Raw genomic sequence first — 20,241 nt, 5'->3', positions numbered from 1 at the left:
CCTACTTCTTTAAAAATACCAACTAATACATAAACACATGTACAAAACCTACCTTGGTGAAGCCTATTTGTTCCTTACGAAAATTTTCCAGTGGTTTGATCAACAAATCACTAGCATTTTGGACCTGCAGAACACAGAAGGAAACAACAGCTTAGTTACAGGGCACGTATTTGTGTTACACTAAAGAGAGACAGGGATAGGGGGGGCAGACTGAAATGCCCAAATTGTAATCCCAGTCCTAATACTGACTCACTGAAGGTGCTTAGGCCACATCATTTAACCCATGTGTCTTCTTGCCCCTCTACACAATGTAGGTCAATAGTATCCCCATTTCATGGAGCTGTGAAGAAGCACTATGACAACAGTAGAGTGTTCAGTATTATTATTAGACTTCCACAGGCCCCAAATCTACTAATACCACAGGAGGGCGAGTTAGCACTCTGCCTTAAACTATCTGTTACTACCCTCCAGAGTAAATGATTAACCATTTCTAGTGTGGCACTTTCTGTTGGATTACAGGAATCAAAGGGGCAGACTTTTGAAAGTAAGAGGATTGGGAGATTATTCTATTGGATCTTTGGTGCAAAGAGCCTTGTTATAGTTGTCCTACTGTTGCAATCAGGAATACATAATACACCTCTACCCCGCTGTAACGCGACCTGATATAACACGGGTTTGCGTATAGCAGCGGGGCTCCGGCGGTGCTTTAAAGGGTCCGGGGCTCTGGCTGCTGTGGGGAGCCCCGGGTCCTTTAAATCACCACTGGAGCCCTGCCGCTGCTACCCAAGGGCTGCGGCAGCGGGGCTCTACTGGCGATTTAAAGGGCCTGGGGCTCCCCGCAGCGGCTGGAGCCTGGAGCTCTTTAAATCACTGCCAGAGCCCTGCTGCCCCTATCCTGATATACCAGGGTTTCAGCTATAACGCGGTAGGGATTTTTGGCTCCCCACGACCGCGTTATAGCGGGGTAGAGGTGTATGCTTAATATGAGGGGAAGGTTTTGCCCCAGCACATCTGGATCTTTCTGACCCAAGTATCAGATAAACCCCCACAACAACCTATAACAAAAACAGGACTTTGCCAAGAATAGGATCTGATGTCCAACTACTATAATTCACACTCAAGAGTTGGCACTCAGTCTATAGAAGGGAGAACTCCACCTTTAAAAAGGGGAACAAAGAAGACCCGAGGAATTACAGACCGGTCAGCCTAACTCCGATACCTGGAAAGATACTGGAACAAATTATTAAACAATGAATTTGAAATAACCTGGAGGATAATAGGATAATTAGGAGTAGCCAACATGGATTTATCAAGAACAAAATCACACCAAACCAACCTACTTTCCTTTGTTGACTGGGCTATTGGCCTAGTGGATAGGGAGAAAGCAATAGACATGTTATCTTGACTTTAGTAAGGGTTTTGACACAGTCCCACGACAGTCTTATAAGTGAACTAGGGAAATGACTCTAAGGTGGGTCCACAACTGGTTGAAAGACTGTTCTCAGAGTATGTTTAGGTTAGATATTAGAAAAAAATTCTAATTATAAGGATAGTTTAGCTCTGGAATAGGCTTCCAAAGGAGGTTGTGGAATCCCCATCACTGGAGGTTTGTAAGAACAGGTTGGACAAACGCAGGTCAGGGATGGTCTAGGTATACTTGGTCCTACCTCAGTGCAGGGGGCTGGACTTGACTTCTCATGGTCCCTCCCAGCCCTACATTTCAATGATTCTTTGTCTCCCATAAACAACCCCTCTCTGATCATTGCTCTGCTAGACACCCAGGCTCCTTGGCTGGAAGGAGAATCCCCTCAATTCAGGGTAGGGGGGTGTCCAGATGTCCTGATATTATTGGGACCATCCCAATATTAGGGGCTTTGTCTTACATACGCAACTATCCCCACGCCACTCCCCAAAAAAGTATCCTGATTTTTCACACTTGCTATCTGGTCACCCTAATTCAGGGTCTTTGAAAAAGTATGGGGCACCTCAAAAAATTATGACATGCCTTCTTGCATATGGCACTAGCTGCTGACCACAACTCACACATGATGGGCTGACAGAAATGCCCGCTGCTCTGCAAACACAAACTAGAAGCATCCTGAAGAAGGCAAGGGTGTTTGTTTTCTTTTCTCAGGGAAACGAAAGCAGGAAGCAGATTATATGTATTTTAAACATGGTGCATGAATCATCCATGCTGGTGTCTGCAACCTCCTTTTAACTCAGATTGCTCACTGTCTGCAGAGTCAGGACAGGTTGGCTTCATCTTTGGAATTATACAATTATATTGTTTCCTGCCCAATCTAACGGAGAAACAGGGTAGAAGAAGCACCTCTCTCCGCAGCAGTTTCTCCCGGCCTCTGCTTTTGACCAATCTGTTTGGTACCAAGTGAAACCTCTGTCATCCTCACTGCAACACCACTCAGCAAAGCTGTGGCTCCAGCCCTGCTTTTCCATTACAGCATCTATCCTTTTTGCAGTGGAAGCACTGAATGATGATCCCTGAATCTGATGGACACACAAGGTGAATACAATCCCTGAGCCAAGAGCATGGCCTGTTGCCAACATTTCTAAGTGAACAGGAAAGTTGGTGAATGCATTCCTAGGGAGTAACTGCATCAGATCTGAAATGAGCCGTTTGTCAAACCTAGCCACCTACAGAAACTTATGCCCAAGATCTCACCCCCAGGAAGGCCCACATACGTGAGAATTGCTCCCCACAGACACAGCTTTAGCCAGGAGCTCAAAATAATGTGTAGAAAGAGCAGAAGGCTAGTGTCCTAACCTTGGCATAACACTTTCCAAAACACACAGTTTCCAGATCCAGTTTCTGATCGCAATAAGCACATGTGGGGAGAAGAGCAGATTTAAAATGTGGCTCTCAAAGAAATAAACTAGGCACATTCCTTTTGATGAGGCATAATCCAAAGAAGCATGAAAGCAGGTGACTGTGCAGCAAGGCTACTACCAGTGTCTATCCTGAAGGAACCTGTGACAAAAGGCACAATGATTCTCAAACTTTCCGATCCATGATGTTTATGGAAGGATGTCTTCTTCAGGCATGCTCTGTGACCATTCCCTAGCAGTTCTGGAGGGGAAATTATATTCTACCATGTGTCACAGTCCCCAGCTCGACCCTAACCATTGAGGGGTACCTCCGTCCCCTGCTGTCAAAGGTGGGAGAGGCAGGGAGACACACTCAGAACTGTTAAAGCTTTGCCAGGACACTAGTTAGTTGGTAACCGAGAGCACAGAATACAGTATGAGAGGGCAGTGACCTATATAGTTTATAGATTTTTTTTTAAGTAAATGGGATATTGTAAAAAGGCTGGCCCTAATAAATAATGCACCAAGGGTAGAAAAAGATCAAGAAAACTTCTCAGATGGCGTCCCTAAGCCTCTGAAAACCCTCAAGTTAATGGGGTCTTGGCAGTTCTCAGGAGCCCACCCCTTCATCCTCCCACATAAGCTAAAGGTGGCTGCCATACCTGGGATGCAACGCAAAACATTCTTCTTGCCTTCTTTCAGTCTATTGCTGGTGCTTTCTCATCTGTTACCCAGACCCTTGCCAACCTCTAGAGCTACAGAAAACAGAGTCCTGGCATCCCTCGAGGTATAGCTGTCCCTAACCCTCTAGTTCAGCCAGATGGCATAGGAGGAGTTTTTTCCATCATTGTATTAGGGCATGGGGGAGCAGAGCCAAACAGTGAATTCCTGGCATGCTGTGAAAGGCTTCCACTGATTCTAAAATTCATGTTTTTCCTGGAATAAGTGTGAAATAGGTTGCCAACTTTCAATAAATGATCGAGGAGTTCTGGAGACAAAGGGGCACAATGTAATGAGGGACAGAAAGGAGTTAATCACACTTCTGGAGCTGCATGCCAGGCGAGGCAAGAGTGCAGGGGGACAACTGCTCCCTTACAAAAAAAATAGAAATGCATCTTACTTCATATTTTATAACCTATTTGACTAAGTGGCGCGTGACACAGTTTGTTCCCGGACATGGCCCAGCTGGCCCCATCAGAACTTAACGCCTTCTGAGTGAAGGAGGAACCCTTCACAGACCCTTAGGGTTCCTTCAGTATGCTGCTCAATGTCCAAATCTTGCTGGTGGAAGGCCTGCCTGGCACCTGTGATAGGTGCTGGCAAACAGAAGGGGAACCGTCTCCCTCTCCCCAAACTCCTTTATATTGTAGAAATAGAAAGGTCTCTCCTTCTCTCTCACCCCTGGGTTGGCTTTGGAGCATTCAGAAGGGAAGGTCAATACTCAAGTACAACTGGTCAAAAGATAGTCCCTGAGGGGGATATTCCACACCCCTTGTAAGCCCTACAGGGCCTCCAGTTTCCTTTGTCTTTCAAGGCCCAGCACAATAGCAATGGTGGAGACTATGGCATCCCATTCAGAGGCCATCACTTCTCTTTTACAGATCAGAAGATGTCAGGTACCATCCTTTCAGCACTCCCAGCCCATAGCCTCGAGACAATAGGAATCTTAGTATACATGGTCACTTGCTATTTTTCTTGTATAGTTTGGCAGTTACACATTGCCACTAGACCCACAACTGAGCTAGCTGAGACTAGGCTGTGAAATCTGAAGAAGACTGAGACACATGATCATAAAACCTAAAACAGGGAACCTTCACCAGAAACTATACTGCAGGACAGGCAGGATAAATTGGAGATGCATTTAGCATTATTCTGCACTATGCAGTATTGGGGTGCTGTTCCTCTCTCTCGTGGAGTTACACTGCCAGAAAAGTGGTGTCATGCTGTGCAGAGTCAGAGCCCAAGAGTGATAGATTTCTGTCCGTAGATTGCAAAAGAGAAGCATCCATGAGATAAGCTTATTATTCCACCAGCCCTCTGGAGTCCTTAGTATGTGCAACAATTGACAATCAAAAACTTTCCAGCCCTGCTTTAATATCAAACACCAGTGAGGGGCATTTGAGATAGGTAGACTGTCAGGCTAGGTCTGATACACAGCCATGTAAAAGCAAGAGCAGGTCATAGACCCTTCATGTCTGGAATTGTGTGATGACAGCTTTGTCGTAACTATACCCTATATAATGTAATGAACCAGCTTGTCTGCACGGATATATAAGATGTACACACCACTACTCTTTACTGAATGGAATAATAGAGCAGTTGTGTCATAGGCCCTATACTTCAAACAGCTGAGATCCCCCTTGAGCTCAAGGGTGAAAGGAGGTGCTTTTTTGGAACAGGACAATACAAGTTCTATTCCTCACTACCACCATGAATTTCTGCGTGGCCCCAATGTGCAGCATTATGACAATAATGTGGTCCTACCTGGCCACTGATTTGCTACAGTAATTTCCATCTTTTTGTGTAATACACTTATGCCTAGGGTACAAATAGGCATAATCAGTGTCATACTCCAGGGCCTGAGGAGGAATTTGTCAACAAAAATCAAGTTTTGCAGTTAAACAGAGACCACCAAAGAAGCCAAGTGTTTGCTGTGAGCGGCTTTGTGACTTCTAGTCCACAACAGGTGTTCGGGGGAGGTCACCTTACCATCATCGATCTCTCAAGTTCTACCTCCTGGAGCAACTCTGCAAATTCCTTAAAGGATTCAGCTATAAAGAGAGAGAAAAATGAAACAATTGATTAGTGCAGATCCTGGTCAGATCAGTGTTTAATTTTAGCCTCCTGACTGCCACATTAAGTACAACACTCCAAGCAGGGCGAGAGAAACAGTTGGGGTTTATTGGTTGACACTCCATCTAGGCAGGCTGTTTACGGATCTCATATAACACAGGCTTTCCTTTTCTCTCACAATGTCCACACCAAAGCCATGCTCAAAATCTGCCTCTTAGGCTTAAGTAGCAGGTTGAAAGCTTTACACTTCAACTTTAATGAAGGCCTTTGAACAAGCTCAAAAATCTTACTGCATCTTTGTCACTTTGAAGGCTCTCCACCCATTCTCTCAGCATTGCCCAATTGTTTAATTACTCATGGTAGGAGAGTGTGATCACAACTGACATAAATGCTGCTCCATGAGTTGGCTGGAAGAGCGGAACAAGTGATGTCCTCTGGCTGACACGCTGCCTGAGGTAGAAAGCACGGACTCCATCAGCCACAGAGGACGCAACAGGACACTGCTGCCTGTTGTCACACTCTGGTCCATTATGGCTGGAACAACATGGAGGTTCGTCCTTCATGGAGCTTTGTTTATTTAACCAAAAGGAAAGAAAATTCAGTCCAAGAAAGCTCTCTTCCCCTCCCCCTCCCCACTCGTGAGCCTTGAGAAAGAGGAGGTGAAATCTCCCATCATTTCTTGTGGCTAACACTAATGAGGCCACATCCTCATATTGCAGACAGATCTGATCATTTTAACATCTGCATTCTGGGGCAAAGACACATCTTTATTCCCGCTACGTGAGAAGTCACGAAGGTGACATAACAGAAGTAACTGGAGCATATTAGCTGTGTCTCAGAGGAACTGGAAAAACTGCTGCTGCAGGTTAGATTTGGTTTATTATAGAATAACGAGGAAACTAAAGAGTGAACAGGGAAATCAAGCAGAAATATTTCATGCCCAGTTGCAGCTGAACATATGGAATAAGTTACCAAGCAAGGCCAGCAAGACAAATAATGCAAGGGAGGGAAAGGGGTGGGAAAAGTGAGAGAAAAGTTCAAATGTCCATTTCTACTCTTGAGGGGAGTGGCAGATAGAAGGCAGCCGTACTACATTCCACCAGTTCTTAAGCCTACGCAGCATAACATCCCTGCCTCCCCACCCTTCTGCAGTATGAACACTGCACAGTCAGGACCCATGACATTTTGGGGAGGGGGATACAGCCAGGTGGAGAGGTTGGAGATCAGCTCGAGAGACACCAAGCTTCCTCCTTCAACTTCTGCAATTGCTTGTAGAAATGACTTTGGAACGTCTGCTCCATGCCTTCTCCTCAAGTCTTTGTCAAAAACCTGGCACTTCTGGAGAGGGGACGCATTGCAGGGGACCACATGAAGCGCTTTGGCAGCAAAGCTAAGGAGCAAGCCATGCTAATGGGGAAGATTATGACGGTGATTAAAGTAAAGGAATTGGCACTGTGTGCCAATGCCTTGAAATCCTGGTGGTTTGGTCTTACCTGCCCTGCAGCTGGATTCCTTTGTCTAGGGTGCTAGAGCAACACAGTGGAAGGATTTGAGAAAAATCTTACATGCAGACACTGCCTTAGTGCCCACAGGAAATGATCAAGTGCACCACGATAGGCGTGGAGTACTTCACAGAGCCCTGTGGACTGGACTTCTCCATAAACTCTGCAGGAATTCCTACCACCCTCTATTTACACTCACCCCTGGTTTGTTTACAGTCCAAGCCCTTAATTCCAGAAGAGTATATATGTAGCCAATTAGCCCTAGCAGAAGAGACTGGAAAATTAAGTCACTAAAGACATTTTTAGAAAAACTTTTGGCTTTTAACAAAACAAAAAGGAAGAGCTCCTAGAAGGGAGCGCATCAAGGGCAACAGCTCTAAAAACTGATCTATGTTAACGGTGGCTTAGAACATCCTCAGCAATGTGCCAAATAATGAAGAATGGAAGCATCCAGGTGTACAGGGCGACTTGTACACCAGTATCTTGTTTTGCAGGTAATGTGTGCAGAATCCAGTCCTTGCCCTAGCTGGGCAAGAATGCTCTACCCAGCATTCAGAGGGACATAGATATCTTAGTGGGAGCTCAGGAAGTCTGTCCAGTCTTTTGTTACAAAAACCCTAGCTGTAGCAACTACTGCACAACAAATGAACGGTTGTTAGGTATTGTAGGGGGATTTACTGTATAATTGCTGAGACAGGCAGAAAAAGAAAAAACACCAACTTGTGATATGATAATTCCACTGTCGTCATCAAAATAGAACCTTCTCGTTATTAGTCAGTGATTCCGAGTTTCCCCCACAAAAGAGAGAACTTTAAATACCCAAACACCTAGCTTCGAGCTGGCCGTGATGGTCATCATATTCTACTACTGGCCCAGGAGCTGAGGCATGCTAACGTTCAGCATGGTCGCCAATGGCTATATGAAATCTGAAGTATCCACAGGTTCCAAGAGGTTAGGTTCAGGGAAAATAAGCATCAGGGCCAGGGCCGGAGCTGTCATCACTGCAGAAAAATGCCATAAATCCCTAAAGTGGTGGGCACAACAAGAGGGTCTAAAAACCTCAAGGAGTTGTTCTTCCCTTGCTCCACAGGGAGGATTTATGCATCTCCTGAGGAAATAACTGGAGTTACCCCTATAATTTACTCATGTGTCCGCGGAAGACTAGGCCCACTTAAACTGTTTAAAAGCAACTTGTGAATGATTTTTTAAAACAGATTTGTTCCCTTTTTGCTGTTTTATGGCACGTAAAGAAGGCTTGACACGTTTCGTTGGTTTTTTTATTGATTTGTTTGCCATTTTCCCTCCCCATTAAGTTATTTAAGAATTTCAAGTCAGGTCCTCCCCAGTTTTGCTGGAGAACTTCTTGAGGGTTCCAGTGACATCTCTGTATGAGCTCATTCCCTAGCTAAAAGGGCAGAGTGAAGGGTTTCTGAATTTTCAGCAAAGAGATCCTTTCTCCCAAATGTTCATTAGGTAGTGCAGTTAATAGGGTTTTTTGTTAACTCCTTCTAAGTGATGCCAGTTCTCCTGATTTTATCATCTTCAGTCTCATATATTTTGAAGCCCCAGTTCCTAGAGGCACATGAATGCATGAGAATCTCAGCTTTCATTTAAAAAAATAGTACATTTTCAGCTCTTAGATTTGGGAGAAAAACTGGAAAACATGAACCCTAAAAAGGTCAAAACAAATCAGAAGGCAAATAAAACCCCCAACATGTATTACTTCAAAAATCTCATGATATTTAATCCACTCATGATTTTGGGGGGCCTGACTCATGATTTTTGAACACATGTGGTTGGCTAAGCTCCAGACTCAAAACAGCCTCACTAAAAATTAATCATATTTCAGTGTCTTGTAAAGCTGTAATTTCATTACTTCCCCAATCACCTTGGAGTTTCCCAGAGTTGACAAGACCTAAATGGCTAATGAGGAATAAAAAGAAGCAGGGACGAGAAAAAACAACCCTTCCAATACCTCCGTCCCCCAGTGCCTGGTTCAATGGGACCCCCAATTCATGACTGGGATCTTTACATGCTTCTGGAATATAAATAATAAAATAAAAAGTGGGGAAACAAAAGGTACAAGCCTAATTTGGTTTTCTTTGCAGTTAACCTTTAAGTGACAATAACTTTTGAAAGTTTCCCATGCTCGTTTAGACACAGCAAAACCTGCACATATGACCAAAGGACCAACCACAATCTGCTATTTAAACAGACGTGGGCCTTCCAATAAGGGTGGAGTCAATTTGTGCTCTATACATTTGGGGCACTGTCTTGAGATGGGAGGCTGACAATTAAGGGTTGTGTCTTGAGAAAATTCCACACCTATGGTGGTGTTTTCAGCAACAGAGCTGCTCACGCTGCTGGGGGGCTTCTAGTGAACTACTGGAAACCCTCGACTACAGATGTATGTGAAAACCTGGCTCTATATTGCTGAAGCTGTTCAGTGACACAATAATGTAAGTCATACAAAGCCATGTAATAAAGACATGTCAAAAGCAATTAAGTCACCTCAGGAGAAAGCTCCATCTACAAGAGACAACACCAGTGAGGCGTCTTCCTCCTGAGTCACATTTGAAGCATTCAACTTCATTATTTTATAACAATGCATTTTAGCTTTGTCCAAATCTGCTTGAGTTTGTAAAGAGCACAGGCCTTGCCGTCTGCCTCCATAACAAGTGCAACACTGTTCACGTTTACAGATCAAACACACTCCCCTAGAGTTTGATTAAAAAATGTTCTATGGATTTGTATGCTCCACCCCTCGTTCTGCACAGCACACCTCTGAGCTATCAGATCCTATGCCCGGGGAGAATCTTGACACTGATTACAAACCACCATGTCATAAGAATTTTAAAAGTAGAATAATTAAAGCTTCTTGTGGGATGTCAATGACACGTTCCCATTTTCAGACAAAGGGGAGATTTTCAAGAAGGCTTTTTAGTCTCACCCATCAGGGAGAGACTGCAGGAACTGGTGTGGAAGAAGAAATACAAACCACATTTCTTCATATTGAGTGATCAGAGAGGATCGCCTTAAAAGGTAACTTCCTTGGTTCACAACTGAAGAACTATTTGGTGTCGTTTAAGTTTGCGTGGCCCAAGATCTGACCCTGTTATCTTCCTTCTTAGATCTGTTTGCAAACACCTTATACAGAGTCTGTAATGCTTGATAGTCCTCCTCACCCTCCCAAACCACCCAGAACAAATGCTTTACTGTTACAGGGCACCTAATGCTGGTGAGAGGTGCCAGCCTGACAACTCTGGAGACTGAAGCTCTCTTTATCCACAGAACAGGTGCTCCGCTGAGCAGATGCAGCGGCAGTGCAAACATCCCCAAGCTAACTGATGAAGAGGCTCTATTTTCTTCCCCCCTTAACCACTCCACAGTGGTGGGCAGACAGGCTACACATTCAGACTGGGCTGATGAGCTGGAAATTTCTTTTTGGATTAACAGGAAAGAGACACTTGCTTCTTGGATTGCTCTTTGCCTCAGATCCTTCCGTTCCCAGTAGGGCTGATTTATATGCACTGTTTTCCTCTCCATTATCCAGCATCACATGAGTTTGGAAATTCAATACCTCTTTTTCCATTATAGTTGGACTCTGACTCTTTTTCAGCAGATTTCATCTATGAGCTTTATGCTGAAGGAAATCAGATTCTGAAGGGCAAATCACAATCTGCTCCAAAGTGCTTACAAAAAGCCAGCCTTTGCTTTCCTTCCTTCCTTCCCCCTCTGATGCAGGCTCATAGAGTCTCTCTCAACATGGACAATGTCACACTTCTGGGCACAGTTAAACAATAATGTGACTCTGGCGTGAATCTGCATTAGTAGGGTATCTATTTTCCTCTCTATGCACCCAACCCTGCAAGTGCTGAACACCCTCAACTGCCCTTGACACCACTGGGAGTGGAGGCTCTCAGTATTTTGCAGGATCAGGCTCTATGACCTGAGGACCAAATCAGGTTTTGTAAATTGTATGTAGGGCCGGTTAGGGGAGGGGGGGCGTGGCCCGGCCCCCACCTCCTATCTGCCCCCATGGGACTCCTGCCCCATCCAACTCCCCCTATTCCTTGACAGCCTCCCCCCAACCCCTGCCCCATCCACACATCCCGCTCCCTGTCCCCTGACCGCCCCCGGACCCTCACCGCCCCATCCAACCCCTCCTCTCATTCCTGAACCACCACCCCCACCCCCGGATCCCTGCCCCATCCAACTACCCCTTCTCCCTGTCCCCCGAGTGCCCCTGGAATCCCTGCCCCTGACTGCCTGCTGCTGCCCCATCTAACTCCCCCTCCTTCCTGACTGCCTCCCCCCGGGACCCCTGCCCCCATTCAACCCCCTGTTCCCTCCCCCTGACCACCCCGCCCCTATCCACACCCCTGCCCCCTGACCACCATCCTGAACTCCCCTTTCCTCTATCCAACTCCCTCTCCGCTCCCTGCCCCCTTACCACGCTGCCTGGAGCACTGGTGGCTGGTGGTGCTACAGCCACGCCGCCCGGCTGCTGGAGCCGGGCCACACCGCTCTCGCCGCCACCGTGCAGGACAGAGCACCGGGTCAGGCCGGGCTCTGCAGCTGTGCTGCCCCAGGAGCTCACAGCCCCACCACCCAGAGCACTGCGCTGGCGGCGAAGCAAGCAAGCTGAGGCTGTGGGGGAGGGGGACAGCGGCGGAGGGACCGGGGCTAACCTCCTGGGCCAGGAACTTGGGGGCTGGGCAGGACGGTCCCGCAGGCCAGATGTGGCCCGCGGGCCGTAGTTTGCCCACCTCTCCTCTATGACATTTCCATGGGATTAGAAACAGTTCTCCTGTATGACTCATGCACATTAGGCACTGCTAATCTATTTCCTGTAGTTTGCTGAGTTTTCCAGCACAGCTAAGGAATTCCTGCACATTTTACGGAGCCCTCACGTATCGATGTCACCACAACAACAGTTCCCAGACTTCAAAACTGCTAGTTCAACAGTGATGGTTAATCCCAGGGCAGATGAATTCTAAAAATGCCTTTTTTAGGAAGTTTAGTCCATTACTTTTAGCTCCCTGGATGCAGCGGACAAATGTTTAACCAACAAAGAATTCACTGGGTTGGCAGGAAAGTAGTAAAATACATGGAAACCAAACCAGAAACGGAGGCGTTGAGCTCAGGGAAGCTTTGCATGCTGCTGGCTGTCCACAACGAAGCTGCAGCTTCAGGGGCACGTTGGGCGTCTTTTTCAATGTAACAGAGCATGTTAATTTTCTTCCCGAGGGGTCACAGGCTGGTGCTGGTTCTGGGTCACCATGGGGATTGCATATAGCATTTCAAACCACAGCAAGTTTAGATCGAGGAATACTGTTAGCCTGGTTCAGAACACACAGCCAAGTGCTCTGAGTCACACTATCTGGCCCAGGTAAAGAGCGGGGTGAGAGGGTAAGACAACATGCAATAACACTCCAAAGAGGTCACCTACAGGGTACTTACTGCAATGGAGAGCCTCACTCTGGATTACTGCAATTCATTTCCAATCTTTGGCAATAAGGAGGAGGATTAGAGCTGTAAAAGCTATCAGGTCAAAATTAACCTACGCACTGTGAGTCAGATTCTAAACATTAATGCCTGAAGACTTATTAGATGTCCTATAAACTACATTTGTGACTGCAACTATAAGAGAACCACGCACTGTGAACCAAATGGCATCTTAGAAACATGGCTCCTGGTTCTGTGTAAGGACCAGAACACAGTTATCAGCGCTGGACTCTACTATGCAGTCTCACAGTAAAAAGGAGATAAACTTGTCTAAGTAGCTGCAAATCTACATTGAAAGGAAAAGCACTTACCAATATTAATCTCGTCATCGGTTAGTGTGTCCCCAATAAAGTCAAACTGAAAGGACTGTAGAGTCTGAGAGAATTTCTGCACGGCAAAAGAGTAACCTGGAAAAGGAAGAATTGAAGGTTGAATGTTTATGTAATTGATACATAGAGGTGGTAAGTAAAGTTTTAGGAAATAAATATTGGAAGAAGAGATTTACAGTGGAGGGGTTAAAAAAACCCAGAACAGATCTCCGTGCACTCCATGGATTTCAAGCTCTCTTGAAAAATAAAAAAGGTAAATGTGTATTTTATGTGCTGCTATTAGGGAATACATTTTCAAAGAGTCTCTGAAAGTACACCTGCAATATTGGCAGATGCAACAAATTCCACAAGCAATTGATCATGTGTGTCCATATATCCTGGTGATGAGTGCAGGAACAGTTTTCATCTGCAGAAACATGCAATCTTAAATATACTATTCACCATTTTGGGATACAGTTAGAGAATCTGACACTATGAATAACTGTTTATGGGGACCAAGAGAGGTTAGCCATTTGTGGATAGCATGTTGGACCTTTTCTCTCCATCCCCTGTAAATAAATAAAATGTAAGTTGAACATTACAGGTCAGATCTTCAGCTAGTGTAGATCAGTGTAGCTCTATTCAAATCAGTGGAGTTATTCTGATTTACATCAGCTGAGGATTTGCCCATACTAGGAGCCAAATTTGTCATCCAGGGTGTACCTCAAAATAAGTCTCAAGTTTGCTCAAGAGATGCTATCAAACACCGAAGCACTACCCATCCTGACGTTTTAAACCAAGACTTTCAAAAATATAAGTTTTTTTCCAAAGTACTGAGCATCCAACAGCTCCCACTGGAGTGAATAGATACTCAGCACTTTTCAAAATCAGGTAACTTAGGCCATGTCTACTCTACCACTTATGTTGGCAAAACTTATGTTGCTCAGGGGCGAAAAAACCCCACCCTCGAGCGACATAAGTTTCACCGGTGTAAGTCGTCATGTACACAGTGCTATATCGGCAGGAGAGCTGCGACGACCACTCACTGGGGATGGTTTAATTATGTTAACAGGAGAGCTTGCTCCCATCAGCAGGGAGCGGCTACATGAGAGATCTTACAGCGGCGCAGCTGCATTGGTACAGCTCTGTGGCTGTAAGGTATCTAGTGCAGACATCATGTAGACAAACCCTTAAGCTTGACTAAGGCAAACATTTAGTTTGCAGCAAGCTGGAGAGTGAATCTACCCCGCACTAGCCCCATGAATCCTGCTGACGTGTATTTACAGTTCATTAATGTACTTTGATCCTAACTACTTGTTAATTATCAGAGGGGTAGCCGTGTTAGTCTGGATCTGTAAAAGCAACAAAGAATCCTGTGGCACCTTATAGACTAACAGTCGTTCTGCAGCATGAGCTTTCGTGGGTGAATACCCACTTCTTCAGATGCAAGTCTCTTGCATCTGAAGAAGTGGGTATTCACCCACGAAAGCTCATGCTGCAGAACGACTGTTAGTCTATAAGGTGCCACAGGATTCTTTGTTGCTTTTACTTGTTAATGAAGATCAGCAGGTGCACACACACAGTTAGTCCATGACAGGCTAGTGCAGAATAGATTCATACCCCAGTTTGCTATAAATTAACTGTTTGTTTAGACAAGCCCTAAGTTTAGGCTCCTAAATGTGAAAATTGTTGCCATATACTTAAGATAGTATTTGCATGGTTTGTATTTGATGAGGAGAAGAAAATGAATAGAACAAATGCTTTGGGGCAGATGGATGCATTATTGTCAGGACATATTGCCATTTGGGGCAGTATTTCCACAAGTTTGCCCACTTGGAAAATAAAATAGAAAATCACCTTTCAAAATGATAGCTGTTTTCTCAGGGCATCACAAACACATAAACAAACAGTTATATAGACAAGCAAGGTAGTGAAACAGCTGGGCTTGATAAGCCAGGGGTTTTCTTGTGCTCCAGGTAGCCCATGGATCTGTTTCTGTCCCAATGATGAAGAAACTGCTAGTCTTTAAGCAAAGATGCTTCCTGATGGCAGTTGGTAGCCTGGTCCAGAACTATTTTTAGGCTTTCCAGAGAGGTTTCTCTGTATCTTGTGTGGCTGCTTTGTGTCTTTGTCAGCTACACCGTTGCTTTAAACTCAACTGATCACATCTGCAGAGGAACTCGGGGGGCGGGAACAAACACTCAGAGGAACAAATCCAAACTGCAAAGTTACCTGGCAAGATTAGAGCAGTGGAGGCCACAGGTACCATTCAGTCTAAAGAAATAGCAAGTCCTGCACCCTGGAAGAATTAGCAACACAGATATGGAGGTGGCGGGAGTAGCCAAGCAGTTGCATAGTCAAGTGACTTTATTTTTACCTAGTCTCCTTAATATTGTCCTACAATGAGTCCATGTAGTGAAGACACAGAGAAGGCATGGGATCAGGATTGGAAGGAGGGGAAGGGATTTGGTCCATAAGAGGATCTTAAAAGTGTTTCAAAGAGTTTGAAACCAATGTGATGAACCAAATCAAGCCAATCTTCCTGTGTGGAGCAGCATGTGTTGTTTATGTTTTGTGGTCCCCCTGTAAGAACAAGCACATGGGATAACAGAATGAAAGGGTCCAAGATAGCGTGTGCCACAAGGGATGTGACGTAGACAGCAAAGCACAACTGAGCCCAAACGCCAAAGTTTGCTTCTTGATTTACATCAGAATTTTCCTGAAATCCAGGGAGGGGCTATAGTCAGAGTTCCAGGCTGGAACCATTATAGGTTCTGAGATCTGAGGCAGAGTTCAAATCTGTATTAGAACCTTATCCAAAGGCTAAAGATTGTATGAGCACAAGGGCAGGACATAAGGTTCCGGTTCATGCCCTACTGTATAATACGAGAAGGGATTCTTCTTATAAGATGGCCAACTGTCTGGGTACAGGTAGGGCCAGATTTTCAATCCAACCTTAATTAGGCCTCCATTTTTGTGGGTGCAATTTTCGTCTCCAAGTTTAGGCCACTGAGAGTATGTCTACACTGCAACATAAACGCAAGCTTGAGTCTGGGCTCAAGCCTAACCCCTCCTTGTGTCTACACTGCAATTTCACTAACCAAGGGCTTGGAACCAGAGCCCCAGGACCGTGCAGGGCTGGCGGGTCTGAGATAGAGTTAAGCCAGGACCCAAGGTCTGAGCCCTATTGCTCTGCAGTGTAGATGCAGCTCTGCTTGACTCGGGTCCCAGGAGTCAGCCGGAAGTATCCCACAATTCCGTGGGACAACTTCCTGAGTTCTTTCTATCCCAACAATCTGCAACCCTCTCTACTGAGAACAGAAGCCACCGACCCCTTTTGTGAATGGCAGCAGATCAGGTCAGTTCCAGTCTATGCCTCCGATGAAGTGGGCTGTAGCCCACGAAAGCTTATGCGCAAATAAATGTGTTCGTCTCTAAGGTGCCACAAGTCCTCCTTGTTCTTTTTGCATTTTCTTCTGATGACTGATCTGCTAGCACACTATCAGAGAGCCTCTGGGGTTTGCAATGCAGTGGAAACTGATCAAGTCTTTTGCAAAGTGAGCTGCTTCAAACTTCCTATAATGGGCAGGGCAGGCAGTAAAGTTTCCCCACAGTCCACCACACTTCATAGAATATCAGGGTTGGAAAGGACCTCAGGAGGTCATCTAGTCCAACCCCCTGCTCAAAGCAGGACCAATGCACAGACAGATTTTTACCCCAGTTCCCTAGATGGCCCCCACAGGGATTGAACTCACAACCCTAGGTTTAGCAGGCCAATGCTCAAACCACTGAGCTATTTCTCCCGCCCAGGGCTAGGGCTGGTAGGGCTAGAGTCACCACATTTATGGGGTGATGCTAGGGATTCTGGGATATAGTTACTTTGACTCGGGTCTGCACACTGCAATGTGGACACCAGAGCCCGAGGTTCAAGCATGGGCTGGAAAAGTCTGAATGTAGGGTTAAAATACAATGTAGATGCTCAAGCCCAGGGTTCCCTAACACAGCTCCGCTGACTCGAGTAGCACTAACCCTGGGCTTACAATGCATGTAGACATACCCTTAGGGCTTGTCTATATAGAGACACTTCAGAAAAGTAATCCAAATTAACTAAAGGTGTGAATTTAAAATTGGTTAAACTGTATAAAACCCCTGTGCAGACAGACACTCACATTCAGAATTAAAGTGAAGTGGCCGAACAAAGGCCACTTTAATTCTGAATAGAGTATCCACACAGGGATTTAATGCAGTTTAACTAATCCACTTTAAAGCCCCACCTTTAGTTAACTTGGATTAATTTTCCTGAGTGTCCACATGTAGACAAGCCCTCAGACACTTAGGGCCACAATTTCAAAAACACCCTCTGATTTGGGGTCTCTCCATTTGTGGGTGCCCAATTTTAGACACCTTGGCCCTGCAGCAAAATCTCCTGCTGACACCTTAGCTTTCTATGCTGGGCTTTCAAAAACTGAGGAACCCAACACTGGAGGCCACTTTTTAAAATCTGGGCTCTCATCCCCATAAGAAAGTGCGGCCACAGATGAGGGACTTTCATATTAAAGTGGCCTAAACTGCATTAAAACAACAAACACCCCTACCTACCTGCAAAAATACAGGTTACTGTTTGTAACTGTTGCTTTTAGGGTTCCTTTTTCCTATATATTTTCTTTGCATAAACAGCAGCGGTTCTAGATGCGTTCTTTAGTTTAGATGGAATGTTGGCTTTGGCGAAATTACTCCTTTTGGTTGGTGTTTTGGACACCTTAACCAGGGGCGGCTCTAGCTTTTTGGCCGCCCCAAGCAGTCATGCGCGGGAGGCGCCCCGGAGCCGCGGGAGCAGCGTACCTCCCGCGGGCATGACTGCTTGTCCCGCGTGGCTCGGCTGGACCTCCCGCAGCTGCGGGCGGCTCGCGGGTCCGGCGGCTCCGCTTGAGCTGCCGCAGTCATGCCTGCGGGAGGTCCAGCGGAGCCGCGGGACGAGCGCCCCCTCCGCAGTCATGCCTGCGGCAGGTCCAGTCGTCCCGGGGCTCCGGTGGACCTCCCGCAGGCATGACTGCGGCAGGACCACCGGCCCAGCCCGCTGCCCCCGCGGCCGCAGGGGACGCCCCCTAGATGTTGCCACCCTAGGCACCAGCTTGTTTTGCTGGTGCCTAGAGCCGCCCCTGACCTTAACAGAAAAATCCAAGGTGTTTGCCAGGTGCCTGTCATCTTAGTATCTAAGCACTGACAGTGTCACTTTACATCTGTAATGCATTTAGAAAGTACAGTCCAAAGATCAAATCCTTATTCTCTCAAGACGTCAAGATTGATGGGCAAAATCTTTCCCTCCACTTGAGATGGGTTAGAGCTCAACTACTAATAGATCAGTCAAGAACACTCTTAAAACCAGGTTTGTATGTGTGTTCTAAAAGGAAGAACAGGAACAACATGGTGGCAGTGTTTGTGGTTCCCTGGCTCCACGCTATGAAAATCATTTTTTCCCCCTTACTTCGAGCAGCCTTGTACCTTCATGATACAGAAAGTGACTTTAAATCTTGACCTTGATCCAGGTGACCACAAACAGTTTTGAAAAAATCTTTTACAACAGCAGGGGGTGAAAAAAAATGCAGCTCATGCTGTCCCACTCAGCTTCACCAAAGAGTAACACTTCTCCAGACACATTTCCCTCTCCAAACTGGAGACAAAAATTGGACAGAGATTTGTACACACTCTTTATTGCTACTTTCCACCTGTGCATCATCAGAAAGCAGAAGGCAAAAACACTGGGGAGGGCAGGGGGGAGAGGAGGGAATGTTATCTATACATTTCCATTGGCCTGAGCCTCTGGGCTTTACTAGCCAATAGTTGACCTAATCAAGAGGAAACAAGGGAAGAATGGAAAGGAGGGCCAGAGTTCTGTCAGATGCCCTCTGTTCCACTTCAGCCTGCTCCACCCTTGCTCATTTTCTGAAAACTCTGTGTAAGAGGAGCGGTGTAGTAATTAAAGCAGAGCCCAGCTCCTCCTCTGTCTCATGCTGAGCTGGGCTGTTAACACAGTGATGTCACGCACAGCCTAAGTCTTATTTGTCAGGGATCCAAGTCAACATAAATAATCATCTTTCCATCTCCAAAGGCCCCATGGACATCTGGCCCTGTATGCCGCTGGAAGAGATGGGATGATTCGTGTTCTACTCGCTTGACAGCAACTAGGAAATGGGGCAAGCTGCATCTCAGCTGTGCAGGGATTTCAGCTGGGGGTTGGACAGTACTTGCCAAGTCCTTCCCTCTGTGTCATCCTACAAAGCAGCTAACCATCTGGTGACTTGCTCTTGGTTCGGTTGTTTTTCCTGCTGCTGCTCCTGTTTTGCTAATGGAAAATTCTAGACCAAAAGCAAGCAATTCCTCTTTAATACACACTACCTCAGAGGTTTTTAGTGCAGCCATCACTGGAATAAGTTGGTCCCCACTGCCTACAGCGCAGCCTTGTAGTCAAGGTCCTTCACTATCATGACAGGAAAGTTGCTCTCCTGCACCCAGCATGGCCTGTGTTCTTTGCAATGCCAGAAAGCACACAATGACACTGTGCTTCCTGGCTACACTCACCGACTTCAACAATCGGGACTGCAATATTATTAGCTGAAATCCTGATCTTACTGGGATGAGCTGGTGACTACAGTGGGACAGCTGGGCGCTAGTTCCAGCTCTGTCACAGACTTGCGGAAGTCAGATCACCCCTCTATGCCTCAGTTTCCCCACCTGTAAAATGGAGAGGACAACCCAGACCTATTTCAGAGCAAAGATGTAAGGCCTGGTTTGTCAATGCTGGGGAAAAATGCTTCCGGGGGGCTGAGGTGACTGGTGCTAAAGAAGAGCAGGGTATTATTGAGAGTTCTGGGAAGGGGAAAAGATTCCAAGGGCAGCCTCCCTAATAGCTTCCCATTTCCCATTCAGCCTCTCAAAGCCTGGGAATAAGACCAAACATTCTGCTGCTAGCTGAGGAGAGAACAGCATGGTATCCTCTGGGATCAGTTCAACACCCTTCCTTGGGCAGTCACTCAGGCTTCCCCTCTCCAACCTAGAGGATAGGCAGAGGGCCTCTGCAGTGGTCTGATCCTGTTGTTCTGGAGCACATCTGGTGACAGTACATGGTTATCAACTAATGAAGAACTGACAGCTCTGTCACTTTTAGAGGGCCCTAGCCATTTTCGTACGCAAGGATATCTTGGTAAGTTACCCAGTTACATTTCTGAATTCTCCTCCCTACTGTTATGCTGGTGGCATAAGAATTAATCACCATGGCTGCAAATGGAACATGACAGACATGGGATTAT

The 20,241-nt window shown here is 46.1% G+C and overlaps 1 protein-coding gene across 11 annotated transcripts in view; it reads right to left on the bottom strand.

Annotated features, from left to right (window-relative positions):
- OPHN1 (oligophrenin 1) overlaps positions 1-20,241 on the bottom strand; it is a 128,756-nt gene that overhangs the window by 61,307 nt on the left and 47,208 nt on the right. For 10 of the 11 annotated variants that reach the window (XM_039487774.1, XM_039487778.1, XM_039487777.1 and 7 more), the window contains 3 exons: positions 12,938-13,033; positions 5,533-5,594; positions 53-124 (listed from right to left, as the gene is read on the bottom strand). In XM_039487774.1, the coding sequence (XP_039343708.1) occupies positions 53-124; positions 5,533-5,594; positions 12,938-13,033 (230 nt within the window). The remainder of the gene's footprint in view (positions 1-52; positions 125-5,532; positions 5,595-12,937; positions 13,034-20,241) is intronic. The other variant, XM_039487781.1, reaches the window with a different exon arrangement.

This window comes from Mauremys reevesii, linkage group 9 (assembly GCF_016161935.1).
Source record: "Mauremys reevesii isolate NIE-2019 linkage group 9, ASM1616193v1, whole genome shotgun sequence".
Taxonomy (NCBI): domain Eukaryota; kingdom Metazoa; phylum Chordata; order Testudines; family Geoemydidae; genus Mauremys; species Mauremys reevesii.
The sequence above is the reverse complement of the archived record's forward strand: the minus strand, read 5'-3'. Positions and strand labels throughout refer to the sequence as shown.